The 20,154-nt window shown below is 37.3% G+C and overlaps 1 protein-coding gene across 3 annotated transcripts in view; it reads right to left on the reverse strand.

Moving 5' to 3' along the window:
- The window catches only part of LOC133638716 (phosphatidylinositol 4-phosphate 5-kinase type-1 beta-like), a 46,051-nt gene that overhangs the window by 18,179 nt on the left and 7,718 nt on the right, over positions 1-20,154 (reverse strand). For 2 of the 3 annotated variants that reach the window (XM_062031601.1, XM_062031599.1), the window contains exons 2-6: positions 4,879-4,975; positions 4,574-4,773; positions 1,781-1,911; positions 1,594-1,711; positions 1,378-1,530 (exon numbers count right to left, since the gene is read on the reverse strand). In XM_062031601.1, coding sequence (XP_061887585.1) covers positions 1,378-1,530; positions 1,594-1,711; positions 1,781-1,911; positions 4,574-4,645 — 474 coding nt within the window. In that variant the 5' untranslated portion in view covers positions 4,646-4,773; positions 4,879-4,975. Of the gene's footprint in view, positions 1-1,377; positions 1,531-1,593; positions 1,712-1,780; positions 1,912-4,573; positions 4,774-4,878; positions 4,976-19,823; positions 19,885-20,154 lie in introns of those variants that run through there. The other variant, XM_062031600.1, reaches the window with a different exon arrangement.

The following is a 20,154-nucleotide window of genomic DNA, read 5'->3' on the forward strand; positions in this document are numbered from 1 at the left end:
TGTGCAATCATGTTCACACATCTGAAAACAGTTTAGCTCGTTACAGAAGCTACAAAACTGACCTTCCTTTGAGCAGATTGAGTTTCTGGAGCATCACATTTGTGGGGTCAATTAAACGCTCAAAATGGCCAGAAAAAGAGAACTTTCATCTGAAACTCGACAGTCTATTCTTGTTCTTAGAAATGAAGGCTATTCCACAAAATTGTTTGGGTGACCCCAAACTTTTGAACGGTATATATATATATATATATATATATATATATATATATATATATATATATACAGTAGTCCTCAATTACAGAATGATTAGCAGGCTGAATATTACACTTCATTAATAAATACCGAAGGTTAAAACATTGCCATGCAGCAATATGAAGACCATTACCTTGTACAACATGTAATGTACAGAATATCAAAAGCATTTATTCAGGTAGAAATATCCCACATTACATTACCAAACATCTTTGACAATCCAAGCTTGATCGTAACAATCCACATTTTGTTTTATTAATGTGTGAAACTAATATCTAAACATGGTGTAGTTCCCCATCTGAATGCAAGTGCTCCTAAAGCAGGAATACAAATTCTGTTTTCCAACAAAATACAAAATCTGGCAAGACAACAAACGCACTGCAGATGTATGTTTTTTTTTAAAATTTTCATTAAAGGCGTGTTTGTCCTTTTCGTTTGAGCTGTTTAAAAAAAGCATAATGTTTAAAAACACATTTCATTAAAGCAAGTTAATTGTCCAGTCATGGTGTTAAAACTTAAAAATGATCGGTCTTGGGTATACACTTATTAATGATGAAAATTTAAATCTATCTGCGATTAATCGTGATTAAGTTTGACTTAACTATAAAGAAAATGCTCCAGGAAGTAAAAGGGAGCGAAGTTCATAAGCTCTTAATATTCAATGTTTTATCATTTATAGCTAATATTGCATATCACACATTCTTTATTTTCATGTAAATGTCTATTTCAGTAAAAAATCAACTGTAAAATTCCATTCCATTTTTTGAGGTGGTCTCTCGTTTTTAGAATTCTATCGGACGTTATTGTTTGAGTTTTTGTAGTAGTGTTCCTGGAAAAAGGGACCTAAGCAAACATACTTTACATACAACCATATTTTACATCGTATTAATAATCCCGATGTTTTTTTACATCTTATTACTAATCCCGATGTTTTGAATTGAATTGATTTCAATTCATTTCAAAGGGTAACGTTGATTTGGGATTAATGTTACGAGCTCAGTCGTGGAACGAAATGTGCCGGTAAGTTGAGGCACTACTGTACTTATGTTCATATTGCGTACAAATTAACGTTTTTGTGTGTTTCACGATGCAAGGGAATACATAAAGCAGGTAAATAATTGTCACCATGTAGTATCCAGCAAGAAGCTTCTGTAGGAACTCTGCTTCTTTAGGCTGCACAGTCTTGATGATGAACTCATCATCACTGGTAAGGTAGAACCAGGAGCTGCTGGCACCAGGGTTGGTCAGCTCGATTAGAGGCTCCTTACACATGGAGTACTGAAAATCACAAAAAACCTCATGTGTGATAATGTCATGATCGCAGTAACACACACAACGCACCAAGTAGTCGTCTGCTTTGATTCCGAAAAGCTCTCTGAAGTAGCGGAATGCCAGTGGTGCGTATGTTTTCAGGTGGAAGTCTGAGTAGTGATGTGCTGGAGTCAAACTGCTGCCTTCGCTGTAGACAAGAAAAAAATATATTTTTGTTGTTGTCTACCCACTAAAGTGAAGGTACTTGAAATGGGACCTTGGCAAGAAGACACTCTCCACCAGAGAAAAGTCTTGCATGAGAACATCTCTGTCAGGTTTGGAGCTGAGGTTTCCCACAGCATAGCTAATGGCCAGCTGGATGGCACCTTTCAGAGTAGCAGCTGTGGGCTGAAAGAAGCACAACAATAGAAACATGTGAAAATCATTTTAATCTGCATTTAAGCAGGAAGTTATTATGCACAATTTAGCACAATATGATCATACTGTACTCTAGTGTTTTTCAACCACTAGTGTGGCGTGAGATACAGTCTGGTGTGCCGTGGGAGATTATCCAGTTTCACCTATTTGGGTTGAAGATATTTTTTGCAAACCAGTAATTATAGTCTGCAAATTATGTGTTGTTGTTGACTGTCGGTGCTGTCTAGAGCTCGGCAGAATAACCGTGCAATACTCTTTCATATCAGTAGGTGGCAGCCGCAAGGTAATTGCTTTGTAGATGTCGGAAACAGCGGGAGGCACTGTACAGGTAAAAAGATGTCTAATGCTTAAACCAAAAAAAAAAGGTGAGTGCCGCTAAAAAAAGGCATTGAAGCTTAGGGAAGGCGATGCAGAAAAAAATTAAAACTGAACTGGCTACAAAGTAAACAAAAACAGAATGCTGGAGGACAGCAAAGACTTACTGGCAAAGACGGCGTCCACAAAGTACAACAAAGAAGGATAAAAACAACTGATATATTCTTGATTGGTAAAACAAAGTAGATGCGGGAAATATCGCTCAAAGGAAGACATGAAACTGCTATGGGAAAATACCAAAAAAAAGAGAAAAAGCCACCAAAATAGGAGCGCAAGACAAGAACTAAAACACTACACACAGGAAAACAACTCAAAATAAGTCACGGCGTAATGTGACAGGTTGTGACAGTACACCTACTTTGAGACAAGAGCTACATTGATGCATGGTTGGTTATGGTTTAAAGTCATAGCCAACAATTGCGACAACGACTTTTTACTGTCAACTGAGTTTCGTTTTTTAATGATTTCTGCTGGTGGTGTGCCTCCGGATTTTTTCAACGCAGAAAATGTGCCTTGGCTCAAAAAAGGTTGAAAAACACTGCTGTACTCAGCCTTGATTGCCAGTGTCTAGTTAAAGATGTGTATTATTGCAGTCTTGACAGTTCAACATGTTTATTGTTGTCAGCATTAAGCAACATATACTGTAATTGTGTGAATGCTTTGGAGCATTCACACATATGGTTTTCTACACCAAAATAAATGTATTTATTGTATGAATGCTCCAGAGCATTCACACATATGTTTTTTTCTTCTTCTTCTTCTTCTTCTCCAGATTTTGGCGTGCTGTACCTTCCACATTTTTCATCTGATTCAAACGGTTCCAACTTCAAGCTGTTCAGCCTATTCGGGAATCGCAGGCTTTCCCTTGACAAATTCCAAAAGTTCTCAGATTTCTCAGAATTCCAGGTTTTCCGGGACATTTTTCCCATTCAAAATTAATTGGCCATTTTTCAAACTTCCACCATTTCCACATTTTTCGACCAATTCAAACCATTCCACCTTCAACACATTCCACCATTCTGGAAATTCAAACAACCCTTTTTCCAAGTTCAAAAAACATTCCAGGATTTTATAGAATTCCTGGTTTTCCAAAGCCCTATTTCCACCTTTTTTTCTGGCGACTACTCCTTCCTCAGTTTTCAATGCATTATGAACCGTTCCACCGTCAAAACATTCCTGTTAATCCGGACAAAAAACAAAGTTGTTTTTTGAACTGGAAAAATTCCCGGTTTTCCCGAAATTCCAGGAATTCCTCAATACAATTTCTCAATTCAAAATGTTACTACTTCAAGATTTTTTGACCAAATTAAAAAATTCCAACCATTCCACTTTCAACACACTCCACCATTCTGGAAATTCAAACTACCCTTTTTCCAAGTTCCAAAGAATTCCAGGATTTTCCAGAATTCTTGGTTTTCCAAAGCCCTATTTCCATCCTTTTTTCTGGCGACTACTCCTTCACACATTTTTCAACGCATTTCAACCGTTTCACTGTCAAAACATTCCTCTTAATCAGGACAAAAACCGAAGTTGTTTTTTGAAGAAAATTCCCGGTTTTCCCGAAATTCCTAAATACCATTTCTCAATTCAACATGTTACTACTTCAACATTTCTCGACCAATTTGGAAAGATTCCAACACTAATCATTTCAACTCATTCAGACCATTCAAGTTTTTTTTTACTATTTTCCCTAAATTTCCCACTTTTCCCAAAATTCCCAACTTTTTGGGAAATTCCCATTAAAATCAATGGGACATTCTTCAAAGTTCCACAACTCCCACATTTTTCATCTAATTCAAACTGTTCCAACTTAAAAATGTTCAGCCTGTTCAGGAATTCTGTGCTCTACTTCAACAATTCTAAAAGAATTCCAGGATGTCAGTTCAACTTCAGCAATGGAGCATTCACACACAATTCCTTCAGGAATTGCCTCATCTAGTATTAAATATGTCTTTCACGTGTAAAGCCGTGGAAATTAAAAGTGAGGATTATTATATTTGTATATTTTAACAAAGTTCTGCAATTTTCAATCCAACTTTATTTAAAAATCACCTCAAAACAAACACAAAGCACCAAAGTGCTGTACAGAGACCTTACCTGTATACAATACACTTTTAAAATACAATTAAAAACAGTCAGAAAAATTGCATATCGTCTTCAAATTATTATTATTTGAAATATTTTATCCTGGTAGTAGAATTCAGGGAATTGTTGCTTAATTCTTGGGTCATGTTTAGTTGGATATTAGTTCTCTTACCTTTTTAATATTCTTTGACAGCTTGAAGCCTGGACTTGCCCTTTTTACTTTGGTTGTGTTGGAGGCTGACATCGTTTGCACAGATCGATATTTTACAAGAAGGAAGTGTGAATGTTGTTCCTGGATGAGCTTCCTGTTTGCCTAATGATGCTATTATTTAGCAAGAACAGACATTACTGCATTGTCCTTGTCCACCATCTCTGTAGAGGAAAGAACACAGCATGTTAATATTTACACAAAAGTGATGTTTCCTTTATGATCCAATAACAAGTCCACACTGTAAGTACTTATAAAAAAGTTCTTACAAATTCTGCAGAGCCTCAGTCCTTGGCAAAGTTTTCCGTGTTCTGAGAGTTCTTCAGCATTTCAGTGAGTCTTAAGCTCACAAATCCATCCTGATCCCTGTTGAGAAGGATTGCAAAAAAATGTGCTGAACAAATCCTGCTGTTTTATAACAAAATACAGAGGAAAAACAACACTTAATTAGGGGGTGGACAGAGCCAGCACAGTATTGATACCAAGCGCAGTCTCAGTATCAGATTGATATTAGTAATCTCTTCTACGTGCTATGCTGTGCCACCCCCAAAAGACAAAATGATCAGTATCGCTATTTCTGTCAGACTTACTTATAATGAATGTAATTTTAAAATCACACACACACACATATATATATATATATATATATATATATATATATATATATATATATATATATATATATATATATATATATATATATATATATATATATATATATATATATATATATACAGTAGTCCTCAATTACAGAATGATTAGCAGGATGAATATTACATTTCATAAATGGGTGTTGTTGATAAATGGCTTTGGCTTTGCTTAGTAGAGTTTTAACTTGCACTTACAGATGTAGCGACCAACTGTAGTTACTGACAGTGGTTTTTTGAAGTGTTCCTGAGCCCATGTGGTGATATCCTTTACACACTGATGTCGCTTTTTGATACTGTACTGGCTGAGGGATCGAAGGTCTGTAATATCATCGCTTACGCGCAGTGATTTGTCCAGATTCTCTGAACCTTTTGATGATATTATTGAACTTAGATGGTGAAATCCCTAAATTTCTTGCAATAGCTGGTTGAGAAATGTTGTTCTTAAACTTTTGGACAATTTGCTCACGCATGTGTTTACAAAGTGGTGACCCTCGCCCCCATCCTTGTTTGTTAATGACTGAACATTTCATGGAAGCTGCTTTTATACCCAATCATGGCATCCACCTGTTCCCAATTAGCCTGGTCACCTGTGGGATGTTCCAAATAAGTGTTTGATGAGCATTCCTCAACTTTTGCCACTTGTGCCAGCTTTTTTGAAACATGTTACAGGCATCAAATTCCAAATGAGCTAATATTTGCAAAAAAATAACAACATTTTATAGTTTGAACGTTGAGTATCTTGTCTCTGCAGTCTATTCAATTGAATATAGGTTGAAAAGGATTTGCAAATCAATGTATTCTGTTTTTATTTTTACAATTTACACAATGTGCCAACTGCACTGGTTTTGGGTTTTGTAAATAAAGAAGGTTAAAACATTGCCATGCAGCAATATGAAGACCATTACCTTGTACAACATGTAATGTACGGAATATCAGAAGCATTTATTCAGGTAGAAATATCACACATTAAATTATCAAACATCTTTGACAATCCAAGCGTGATCGTAACAATCCACATTTTGTTTTATTCATGTGTGAAACTGGTATCTAAACATGGTGCAGTTCCTCATCTGAATGCAAGTGCTCCTAAAGCAGGAATACAAATTATGTTTTCCAACCAAATACACAATCTGGCTAGACAACAAACACACTGCAGGTGTTTTTTTTTAATTAAAATTTTCAATAAAAGCAAGTTTGTCCTTTTCGCCTTTTATCCAAGTTGACTTCATCAGCTCATGCTCATAGACTGGTCAGATTTAGTCTGGTAGCTGGTGCCAAAACCCCAACTATTTATACTTCAACACAAGGAGGGTGCGCCTTGGCAAGGATGGTTCTGCCCTATTGTCGGGAAAAAACTGTTGAGATGCAAAACAGCAACCCTTTTGTCAATGCCAACGACAGTCATTAAAGTGGAATTTCCCCTTGTTAGCATTTAGATATTGGCAAGATAGAGCCCTCTTGGCATTCGCGTATATGTTGCAAGAAGCCCCTTTTATGCCAGTGTGTACATTTTACATGAAATATTCAAATTACCACCTGTTTATTAATAAGCAACAAGAAGCCTCATTTGTGTCAGCTAATTTTGTTCAAAGAATGTACTCTAGGCTCAAAAAAAATCTCACTCACAGTATTTACATGTCATGTATTTACTGTCAGTAACACCTTCTTAAAACATTATCATTTGCAAGTAGAACTTGAGAAGCACTACGGTAGAGCTCAGAACTCTGCCAGGTCCGATCTCTAAATAGTAAATAATCCTTTCAACAAATCATGAATCCAAAAAATGATCGGGATGAGCCCTCTAATGTAATCACTTGTTCCTTATCCAATTTCTGGGATTTTCTGAAAGTTTCAACAAAACCTGACGATAACCTTTTGACACATGTTGCTAACGATCTAACTAACTAACCAACTTTAGCCTTTAATTGGGTCTACTATTCCTTTTTAAGTATGGAAAGTACAGTCATTTTGTCGTTATACAGTAATTATTATTTAAATATTATTGGACCACATTATTATTATTTTGAAGTAACGCATGCGTTTAATTTAGTAATTTATTTTATTTATCCTACACTTTAGTTACTACTAGTATTGTCCCGATACCAAGATGTATTTCGATACTTTTATATACTTTTCGATACTTTTCTAAATAAATGGACCACAAAAAATAGCATTATTGGCTTTATTTTAACATCAATATTTTAACAACAACATAATCTTAGGGTACATTAAACATATGTTTCTTATTGCAAGTTTGTCCTTAAATAAAATAATGAACATACAAGACGTGTCTTTTATTAGTAAGTAAGCAAACAAAGGCTACTAATTTAGTCTGCTGACATATGCAGTATGCAGTAACATATTGTGTCATTTTCCAGTCTATTATTTTGTCAGCATCATTAAGGACAAGTAGTAGAAAATGAATTATTAATCAACTTGTTCATTTACTGTTAATATCTGCTTACTTTCTCTTTTAACATGTTCTATCTACACTTCTGTTCAAATGCAATAATCACTTTTTGGGTTAGGGTTTTGGATGATACCACACATTTAGGTATCAATCCGATACCAAGTAGTAACAGGATCATACATTGGTCATATTCAAAGTCCTCATGTGTCCAGGTTAGTGTTGTAACGATACCAATATTTTGGTACCGGTACCGGTACTAAAATTATTTCGATACTTTTCGGTACTTTTCTATATAAAGGGGACCACAAAAAAATTGCATTATTGGATTTATTTTAACAAAAAATCTCAGGGTACATTAAACATATGTTTATTATTGCTGTAAAGTCCTTAAATAAAATAGTGAACATAGAAAACAACTTGTCTTTTAGTTTCTAATTTAGTCTGCTGACGTATGCAGTAACACAAACCTGGGCAAATTAAGGCCCGGGGGCCACATGCGGCCCGTTGAGCTTTTCAATCTGGCCCGCCGGACATTCCCAAATAATTGTTTTAGATGTTAAGATGGAAAGTGTAACTGCCATTACGATGTGCAGTCATGTTTTCTAATGACCGTAAGTCTTCAACTATACTAAGTCTTTCAATGCTTGGAATCTGCATCATATACTAGTTACTATGGTCATCTAATTAGTTACTATGGTAATGTAATTACTTACTATGGTCACTATGAGGTATCTCAGATTGTAGGTGGGTTTTTTTTCACTATGTTTGTTGCATTTTGGTTGTGTTTTGGTTGATTGTAAAATATGTTGTCAATATTCAGTGTTTTATCTCATAGTTAATATTGTATATCCCACATTCTTTAATTTTCATGTACATTCTGGGTGTCTCATTCAGTAAAAACATTTCTAATTCCATTCCGTTTTTTAAGGCGATCTGTCACAATGTTTTTAGCTTTCAATCATTATTGTGAGGTTTTGTATTAGTGTTCCTAAAAATAGATATACTGGCCCCCAGACACACTTTTTTATCTAAATCTGGCCCCCCGAGTAAAATAATTGCCCAGGCCTGCAGTAACATATTGTGTCATTTTCCATTCTATTATTTTGTCAACATTATTAAGGACAAGTGGTAGAAAATGGATTATTAATCTACTTGTTCATTTATTGTTAATATCTGCTTACTTTCTCTTTTAACATGTTTTGTCTACACTTCTGTTCAAATGTAATAATCACTTATTCTTCTTCTGTTTGGATGCTTTACATTAGTTTTGGATGATACCACAAATTTGGGTATAAATCCGATACCAAGTCGTTACAGGATCATACATTGGTCATATTCAAAGTCCTCATGTGTCCAGGGACATATTTCCTGAGTTTCTAAACATAACACAAAAAAAAAGAAAAAAATGAAAGACAATGTTGTGATGCCAAAAAATATCGATGTTATCATTGTAGTATCCACTAGATACGCTCCTGTACTTGGTATCATTACAGTGGATTTTAGGTGTAAATCTACCAATGGCAGACCGGTACATTTTAGAGGCGGTACAGTACCGAATATGATTAATTAGTATACTATATACTATATATATATATATATATATATATATATATATATATATATATATATATATACTATATATACTATATATACTATACTAATACCGGTATACCTTACAACCTTAGTTACTACTCTACCTGTTGTTTCCGTATCCCTGAATAGGGGATGGATGAGAGTTTGAGAAAGAAAAAGAGAGCGCGAGGCAAACGAAATGTGTTTGGATGTGTTGCTGTGTTGTGGAGCTTGAATAAAGTGGAGTGGTGCTTGTCCTGCCGTTATAGTGATTTTAGCAAGGAAGACAACAAAACTAGTATCATCCAAAAAAACTAAACTGTGAACCGCTTTTAACCCCTCAGCCTCAGATACTGGTAAGAAACAAAATATTAGGGTTACAATACTAACTAACAAACCCCAGTGGCGGAGGTAATTATGTTATTTTTAGAATTGTGGATGGTGTTTTTGTGGTCTGTGTCTGAAAAATTAAAATCAATATCAGGTCCTCAGTCAGCAAACTACACAAATTGTGATGACCTCTGTGACAGGTTGTGGACTTGTGTGTTTCTTCACCCACGTCTGTTCCTGAGCGCTTACTCCCACACCTGTTCCTCATTGGCAACTGGGACACACCTGTTCCTGGTTGCCAATCAGGCTCCTACAAAGCATGACAGCCCTGCCCTTTATTCAAGGCTGGATCATTGTCTCCTGTTGGGTGTTGCTGGTTGGTGCTGCTCTACCCAGACAGTGCATATGGTTTTGTGTCTTATGCATTTGCTATTTCTTATTAGATCTTTTACTTGCATTCCAACTGCTGTTCTCTGCATCTTGGTCACTGTTCTCCAAATGTCTTCTGGAGGAGAACAAACTACTGTTTCGCTAATATGTGACTGGCTAGTGCATGAACAGGACAGGATGTGCATGAACACAGGAGGAAGATGAATGCAAACAAACCCAAAATTCATCAAACACCAAGTTCAAAACGGATATGTGATAATTATTTATTGTTACCAAATTCTAGTGAAAAAGACGTGTTAGTTTAAATCTTATTAATCAACCATGGTTTTACACCAAATTATTAAATTCATGATTTTCTGTTTACAAAGACCTAACCAGGGGTCACCAACCTGCGGCTCTTGAGCCCCATGCGGCTCTTTAGTGTCGCCCTAGTGGCTCCCTGGAGCATTTTTAAAAAATGATTGAAAATAGAAAAATACAAACAAACGCAACAGTTTGTTTACATGTAAAATCTTCCACTCCTTTGTCTCATTTTGTCCACCAAATGTTTTATGCTGTGTGTGAATGCACAAAGGTGCACTTTGTTGATGTTATTGACGTGTGTGGAGTGCTAATCAGGCATATTTGGTCAGTGCATGACTGTAAGATAATCAATGCTAACATGCTATTTAGGCTAGCTGTATGTACATATTGCATCATTATGCACATACCAAAGACTATAAAAATGGGACCCATAACCTCCCTGCTTGGCACTCAGCAACAAAGGGTTGGAGTTGGGGGTTAAATCACCAAAATGATTCCCGGGCGCGGCGCCGCTGCTGCCCACTGCTCCCCAAGGGGATGGGACAAATGCAGAGGACACATTTCACCACATCTAGTGTGTGTGTGACAATCATTGGTACTTTAATCTTTAATCTTAATTTTGTAGGTATATTTGAGCTCATTTAATATCCTTTACTTTAATCCTCTTGGTATATAATTTATATTTGCATGTCTCATGACACATTATCTGTATGTAATATTGGCCGCATTTCAGATAGTTGTTTGTGTGCCATGTTGTTCCAGACCATAGCTAACGTTACCTAACTTGCCAAAGATTGTAATAAATCTATTAAAAGAAGACAGCCTGCCGTTTCCTTTTAACTTGGACACACACATCTACAGGTATACCTTTTGGCCATTAAAAGCCAGTAATTTCCAGGAGTTATCTCACCTTCTGAGTAGCCTCTTGATTTACTAATGGTTTCTAATGTTGTAAAAATGTGTAGAATAAATATTAAATATCAACATTTCTGTCAACGAAGATTTGCGTCAGCCTGCGACACTTAGTCATTTTGATAGTAGGCTATTATAGCTACTATAGACACTTATGTCATGTGTTGCCTTCATTATAACACATATAAACGGCTTTTAATTTTTTGCGGCTCCAGACAGATTTGTTTTTTTGTATTTTTGGTCCAATATGGCTCTTTCAACGTTTTGGGTTGCCGACCCCTGACCTAACCGATGAAAATTAAATACATATACACACAAAATAAATAATGTTCACTGGAACACACTCATCTCGACACCCCTTGGACTGGCTTCCTGACGTCGACATAAGTGGTTGTCGACATAAGTGGTTGTCGACATACGTGGTTGTTGACATAAGTGGTTGTCAACCCAGCTGTAATCAGAATCAAAACTAGCCTTTGATTCATTTGTGAATTTCTCCAGAGATATATGAATTAAGGATTTTTTTTAAACTTTTCCTCCATGTATGCATATTTTTTATTTGGATTGTCTCTTGTGTTTTCATATATATATATATATTGTTTGTTTGTTTGTTCATATTGTAGTGAGATATTTGTATATGAATTCATCACAACTGGACTGTTCCGGTTGTCTTAGAACACGAGTGTCAAAGTCAAGGCCCGTGGGTCAGATCCGGCCCACGAATGAATTATCTACGGCCCCCGGGATGATATTTGATTAGTATTAGAACCGGCCCGCAGGCCACAGCCGCCTGCTGCTGTTTTGCACGCACCAATACTCCATCAGTGTTGGCGCAAAGAACTTTCGAAATGGGGTCCCAGGGACCCCATCAAGTCATAAAAATGGGGTCCCACAGTAACTTTTTGGGGTCCCACTTTTTTGTAACTGTTTTGAAAACAAATGATAAATGCATGTATTATCCTGTTATATCTCACATTTTTATATTGTGTTTTGGAAAAATGTTGTCAAACGTTACTTAATTCATTAAAACAAATAATATTTTATGCATATGTAGATTTATTCCGTTATAAAAATTCATTCAATTTTTTCTTTCTTTACCACCGGTATTTTTTTCTATATATTTATTGTAATATTTTCGGAATGTGTTTGTTGTATTTTTGGCCAAAGTAAGACAAAGAAAACAATCTGAAGTTGTCTTTATTTTTTAGTTTTAATGCCATCATTTTAATAGTCCGGCCCGCGTGTGCACAGATTTTCCTCCATGCGGTCCCTGAGCTAAAATGAGTTTGACACCCCTGATTTACAAGATGTTTGTCCTCTCATCCAAGAAGGTTTCAGCAGTTCATGCGTACATACTTAAGAGCTGGAATCTGAGAGGATGGTGCAGGATCTAAAGTATTTGTCCTCTTCAAGAGGGGATAAGGATGGTTTCACTCTATTGCGGTTCAAAAAAATTACCGCTGTTAAGGTTTATGGTTTCAGGTGCACCTTTGACCACTGATAAACCGAATGGAATGCTCATGAAGGTGATTCCATCTTAACAACTGTTGTTGTGCTGGCACAGGTCTCACTTCATTGTTATCTCAACAACTGTCGTTTTGTACCTGTTAGAATAATTATGTACATATTATTACACAACTCTTATGCTTAAGGGCCGTTGCTATAGTTATTATCAATTGTGCTGAAGTTGTACTTTTCTATCTGTGCAAAGGGACAGCTGGCAATCCAAAAGATTGCCAGTCGTCTCGTATCAGTGTTGTGTCCAGATTCGGCCTGCTGACTGCCAAGGTCGAACATCGAGTACTGTGACGCAGACAGAGCAGAGACAGGGCGATATCACGAGTGTCAGCATATTTGCATTTCATTAATAGTCATATATTGCGTCTAACTTGAGATTATCCCCTTCCCTCAGCGACAGCCTCAGTGATGTAACCAGGGACCTCCCAAATAAATAGAGGAAGCACATGGGCAGGATTTTAGATCGTAGTTTGGATCTGTAACTAGAGTACAGCCCAATAACGTCTCTCCTCATTGAGCCAAATTTAACTCTGTCTCTGCATGATTCCTTGCTTCTTGTCTGTTTAATAGATGTCATCAGTGTTTGAACCTGACAGTACCACAATACAGCAAATACATCTTTGTCTGGACATGTCCCCTCATTTTGAGGATACATACTTTGGACCATGATCCATCCTATCAGACTTGATCTTTCTTATCAAAGTCTGTGAGCATGAAGTGAACCAAACTGTCATGAACGGTCACCTCTCCTGCCGCCTGTTTGCTTTTTGTTGCAGTGCCTGGTTTCTGGGTCACGGGGTGGAGCCACCTGATTCCCATTTCCTCCTAATTAAAGTACCAGTAGGATTGGAAAAACAAGTTGCCTCTCTTTTAAAGCTATTATCATATATATCTGATTTATGACACCTAAAGACTTGAGTATGATCAAAATAGTATCAATTTCACGGCGACACGATTGCGTGACGTAGAGGTAGGAACGACAGCTCCCTTCCCCATCAACAACAATGCTAATCAAGCAGACTTTGTGAGAGCCTGCAACGATTACTTTGGTAAAAATGATGATCATGAAACTTATATTGTTAAACCTGAATATAAGGAGGACAAGCTACAAGTTTTGGATGCTCTGCTAAACAGATCCAGCTTTAGTGAAACACTAAGCATCATGTAGCAGTATTGCTAAGTGCTAAACAAGAAATACCAACTACAAACATAATAAATCGTTAGCTTACTGTACAATGTCTGCTATTACTTTGATGACGACTAATAGGATGTCCATATCTTCCCGTTTATATGAAGAATTAATTAATTGAATTAATTAATTAACTCTTAGGTTGTGTGTGTTTGTCTCCATCTCCGGTTAAAAATTGAATGTCACAGATGAACAACTTCTAGATTTATAGCTAAATCCTCCTAATATCCAGATGTGAGGCATGATTTATAATCTAGAATAATTTTGACAAGCCGAGTCGCGATGATGCGGGAGCAGCAAGACATCGCGGCCGGCTCACAGTAAAGCAACAGAGGGGTACTTAGCTGGGTGTTATCAATCCGCCACTAAAAAATAGTTGGTCTGCGTTAGCAATTATAATAACAACATGGCTAATATTTGGTTAAGTATTGTTGGTGGGTTTTAGATGGTTATTTAGAGGGTTTTGTGGGTAAAATAGAGAGCCCCCATTGACAGACTATTCATGTACAGTATTTGTTTACGACTTAGAATGCACACAAAAAAAAGTGTTCATGCCTTATATAAGGAATGTAAATTATAGACTGCACCTCTCTCTCTAATTTTCGCATATTTCCAGTATGACTGTTCTGATACTATATGGTCAGAGTGCAGAAGTGTTATTCCAGTGACGTCAACCTATGGAAATTACCGAAGACGTTCAGAGCAGAATATTCAAAATGGCATTTTGTGATGTTTAGACGGTATTTTCACATACTTTACAGATTGTAAATACAATTGGATATGGTTTAATGGATACGATGAAGCATTAAGCATATACACTGCAAAAAGTCAGTGTTCAAAAACAAGAAAAAAATATATACAAAAATTAGGGGTATTTTATTTGAACCAAGCAAAATTATCTGCCAATAGAACAAGAAAATTCAGCTTGTCAAGACTTTCCAAAACAAGTAAAATTAGCTAACCTCAATGAACCCAAAAATACCTTAAAATAAGAATATTCTCACTAATAACAAGTACACTTTTCTTGGTAGAAAAAAAGAGACCTTTTTGCTCAATATGTTGAAAAATATTCTTAAATTAAGTAAATGCTAGTGCCATTATCTTGACATAATGATATGCGCTCGGCATTACATTTCTTGAAACCAGCAAACTTATACTAAAACTAATTTATTGTTCTTAATGGAAAGGCAACAAGGCAACCGCTTGTTACTCTCGGGGTCTCCTAGCCGCTCAGGCAAATCATATTGTCTAAAGATGCATTTTTCCATCGATAACATGACATCATCGCGCCAAGTGCGTGCTCTTTCAGTCAATTAGTGCGCATATATACACATTTTTTTTTATTGTAAGTTTGAAGAATTTATCTGAATGTGCATGAACTATTTCTGTTCAAAATGGTTTGAAATGTCACATGTTAAATGTTTAAATATTAACTGTCAGTTTACTGTACTGTGCCAACGAGTGGCGTGCAGTCACTAGAGGCAGGGGAGGCACGGCCATCCTGGAAAGAAAAAAAAAAGTAAAAAGAAAAAAAAAAAAATTAAATTGTTATATGTATTCAGTGATTATACTGAAGTTATTTTCCATTTAACTTCACCAGTTTTAGATTATTTTTATTTTTATTTTCACATTTGCCGTTCAAATACTGAGAAGAGACGGTGCGGTGATCAGCAGCCAGTTGAGGCACGTCACTGCGTTGTGCCTCAACATGGATTGTGCACAATGACTCGGCTAACTGCTGGCCTGCTGTGCAGTGAGACCGTATTGCTATATGAATTATATTATACATTTCCATAGTTTAGTTAGCTGAAGTATATAATGTCCAGTGTATTTTGTCAACAACTGTATGTGTGTAATGTATTTCTTGTGCTGAGCGATCATAAATCTGCTGCGAAGACGCACTGTGAGAGGCTCGTCTCATAACCCCGCCTCCTGGTGCCAAGCACCGCCGCCGCAGAATGCACCGCCCGACGGGAGCGCCGCGGCCACACCAACCAAAGCCCACACCCAAACCCTCCACGTGCAAGACCGAATCCACCCAAAAAAAGTCACTTAACAAGAAGCCAAAAAGTGCAAAAACAACAATGCTCGCGCTGGCGAAGCCGCAAACGACCGCACGGACACAACATTAGGTACACCTGCAGACTGCAGCACGGATTTCATATTTCATTCATTCACAACTCTTCCAACACGAACACCACTGTTACCGCACTTATAAGTAAAGGTAAGACCATAATAACGGTTTTTTTATTAAATGTGCTTTTTTGTGTGCTACAGTTTGTAAATGTAAAGTTAAAGTTAAGTTAAAGTACCAATGATTGTCACACACACACTAGGTGTGGTGAAATTTGTCCTCTACATTTGACCCATCCCCTTGTTCACCCCCTGGGAGGTGAGGGGAGCAGTGGGCTGCAGCGGTGCCGCGCCCGGGAATAATTTTTGGTGATTTAACCCCCAATTCCAACCCTTGATGCTGAGTGCCAAGCAGGGAAGAATGCTGATATGAGCTTTTAAACATAAAAGCGGGGCGTGGTTGGGGGCGTGGTTATTTACAGCTAGAATTCACCAACTCGAGTATTTCATATATATTTCATATATATATATATATATATATATATATATATATATATATATATATATATATATATATATATATATATATATATATATATATATGTATATATACATATATATATATATATATATATATATATATATATATATATATATATATATATATATATATATATATATGTATGAAATACTTGACTTTCAGTGAATTCTAGCTATATATATATATATATATATATATATATATATATATATATATATATATATATATATATATATATATATATATATATATATATTTAATTTACATAGAAAAAAATAAAAAATACTTGAATTTCAGTGTTCCGGTGGCTGTCCATTAGATGGCAGCATTGTCCTGTTTAACTTCTCCGTTCATGATGAGTATATCATTTCGGCCACCGTGTTCAATGGAGAAGTCTGTATTACAAAATTTACAGGCAACATACACCTTCCCCTTCAAACTGTCCTGGATGAACTGAAATTATTGTTTCCATTCGTTTTGGAACTTGCAATCATATTTCTTCATCTTGCTCGTCGATGGCGTCGCCATGTCTGTAATTTCCTCGTTCTTCTGCTTCGTTTGATTGATTGTTGTGGTCTCCTTGTTGTGTGCGCAGTTGTGCACTCTACTCTCTAAAAGCCCTAGATGTTATGACGTCATTGGGCAGGCAAGCTGTTTATATTGTGGGAAAGCGGACGTGAGAACAGGCTGTCCCCAGTCAGTCTCAGGTCCGCATTGAGCTGGAGGGGGCGTGGCCTTCAGCCCCGGCTGAATACCGGGAGTTTGTCGGGAGAAAATCTCTGCCGGGAGGTTGTCGGGAGAGGCGCTGAATATCGGGATTCTCCCGCTAAAAACGGGAGGGTTGGCAAGTATGGTTAACACCATGTCTGGGCGGAGTGACGTGGTAGCGATATTGGCCGGGAACTTGAGTTGCCTTCCCAGGTCAACATGGAGCTGCCAGTCACGAGCGGTGGCCAGGAGCCCTCCTGAGAAGTTGGGCTGGCGTATTGCCTTCTGTCCTGCTCTGATGAAGGTGATTGGCTGCTTCGGGGCGGCCTGGGACTTGCTGTTTTGTATCGCTGCGCAGATAGAATCCGGCAGGGCTTTTAAAACTTGGTCGTGGCGCCAGCGATACCGCCCCTCCCCTAGTGCCTTTGGGCAACAGCTCAGGATGTGCTCCAAGGTGCCCCTCCTCTGGCACAGTTTGCACTCCGGAGTGTCTGTTTTACTCAATATAGGCCATAAAATCTCAGCTACAAGCTGTAATATCTTACTGAGATAATTTAGGACCAAAACCCTTAAAACAAGTAAAACACTCTAACATAACATAACATAGCTTAGTGAGAAGAATTATCTTATCAGACAGAAAATAAGCAAATATCACCCTTATTTGAGATATTTAATCTTACTTAGATTTCAGTTTTTGCAGTGTACGAAGTCAACTTGTTTTTCCACTCTACTGGTACTTCAAGCTCTGCAGTCCATTTATTAGGCGCCAGTAAATTCCTGATGGTTCACCCTTCCAATTGTGTTTATCTCCTCTGCTTTGGCTCCACTCATGTTTCTCGTTTTATTTGCCGGGTCGTGTTAACTGTTTCCTGCGTACACCTTTTGTGTGTTTTCTGTTTTTTTTAACACCTTCTGTGCATCCTTAGGTATTTTTTCCTTACTCCTTTTTGAGTGCACTTTTGTTAATATTCTTATTATTTCTTCTCTGCTTTGGGGTCCTACTACGGCAAAGCAGATCATGACACAAATATCTTCTAAGACGATCTAAACAGACCAGTTGTGATGGATTAAATGCCCTGAGAATACAGTGACCTGATATTATCTTTGCCTACTTTCCCTTGCTAGATGCACTATTTTTACACCGGCTTCTGTTTGGGCTACTGGGACTCATAGCGGTTGGCCATCCTTATCACTAATCAGTGCCCTTATTCATACCCTTCTCAACCAATCTTGAGGGGTGGTCCATTGTTCTCTACACGCAACTGTTTTGTTCGGCTTTATGCTACTCCCTGAAGTTTATGTTCATGTCTTGTTAATGACATTTAATTCTAGCCTTGTCCTCCGCGTTTTTGGACTCGCAAACACTGCCAGCATACAACAGGTGTCGTGGCTTTCATCAATAATCTGTTTCAAAATTAGCAATTGGCTATAATCTCACATATTTACATGTCAAATGGTCAATAATATGTAACATCCCCTTTTAAAATAAACAATTTCTGAATCAAAGTTTAGACGGAAACCATATCTAAGGAAAACCGAAGCAATTTTTCTGTAAGAAATAGTTGAATCAAACTAATCCATTACAGCAGTGATTTTCAACCTTTTTTGAGCCTAGGCACATTTTTTGTGTTGACAATATCCGGACGCACACCACCAGCAGAAATCATTAAACAACGAAACTCAGTTGACAGTAAAAAGTCGTTGTCGCAATTGTTGGATATGACCAAGCATGCATCAATATAGCTCTTGTCTCAAAGTAGGTGTACTGTCACATCACGCCCTGACTTATTTGGAGTTTTTTGCTGTTTTCCTGTGTGTAGTGTTTTAGTTCTTGTCTTGCGCTCCAATTTTGGTGGCTTTTTCTCTTTTTTTGGTATTTTCCTGTAGCAGTTTCATGTCTTCATTTGAGCGATATTTGCCGCATCTACTTTGTTTTTATCCTTCTTCGTGGGGACATTGTTGATTGTCATGTCATGTTCGGATGTACATTGTGGACGCCATCTTTGCTCCACAGTAAGTCTTTGCTATCGTCCAGCATTCTGTTTTTGTTTACTTTGTAGCCAGTTCAGTTTTAGTTTCGTTCTGCATAGCCTTCCCTAAACTTCAATGCCTTTTCTTAGGGGCACTCACCTTTTGTTTATTTTTTGTTTAAGCATTAGACACCTTTTTACCTGCACACTGCCTCCCGCTGTTTTCGACATCTACAAAGCAATTAGCTACCTGCTGCCACCTACTGATATGGAAGAGTATTACACGGTTACTCTGCCGAGCTCTAAACAGCACCGACACTCAACAACAACACATAATATGCAGACTGTAATTACTGGTTTGCAAAAAATACCCCAAATAGGTAAAATTAGATAATCTCCCACGGCACACCAGACTGTATCTCACGGCACACTAGTGTATACACATGAAAGATAAATAAATATTTAAAAGGGACCTATGATGAATTTAGTCTTTTCTGACCTATGAATGTTGTTGCAATGTTGAATATTTGTGTTAAAAAAAGCTAAAGCGAATAAGGTTCCTGCATCTTGCACCTAATCTTGGATAACTTTTGTCTGCGGTGTATTGCAGTCTGGCTAAGTCGTGATGTCACAGCAAGGTGGACGTACTTATTTGGACATTAAGTCAAGTTCTCAGCCATTGGGGGAGGAGCTCTTCTCCCTCTGCTTCAGGCAATGAGGAAACACTAAAAAAGGTAAGAAAGTATTATTTTTATCTACTCATAGCATGCACAAAACACAGACATGCAGTTTGAATCCATCTGAGGTTGTGCAGGTGTACCTAATGGTACAACGGACCGTGTCTGACGACTTGAAGATATTTATTTAAACAGTGTACATTTTCAAAAAATATACTCTGTTACGCAGTGGCGGACCGTGCGTTTCCCACCTAGGCCTTCAGTGATGTCCTACTTAGTCCGACTTCAATAAATACCTCTCA

This window comes from Entelurus aequoreus, linkage group LG21 (genome assembly GCF_033978785.1).
Source record: "Entelurus aequoreus isolate RoL-2023_Sb linkage group LG21, RoL_Eaeq_v1.1, whole genome shotgun sequence".
Lineage (NCBI taxonomy): Eukaryota > Metazoa > Chordata > Actinopteri > Syngnathiformes > Syngnathidae > Entelurus > Entelurus aequoreus.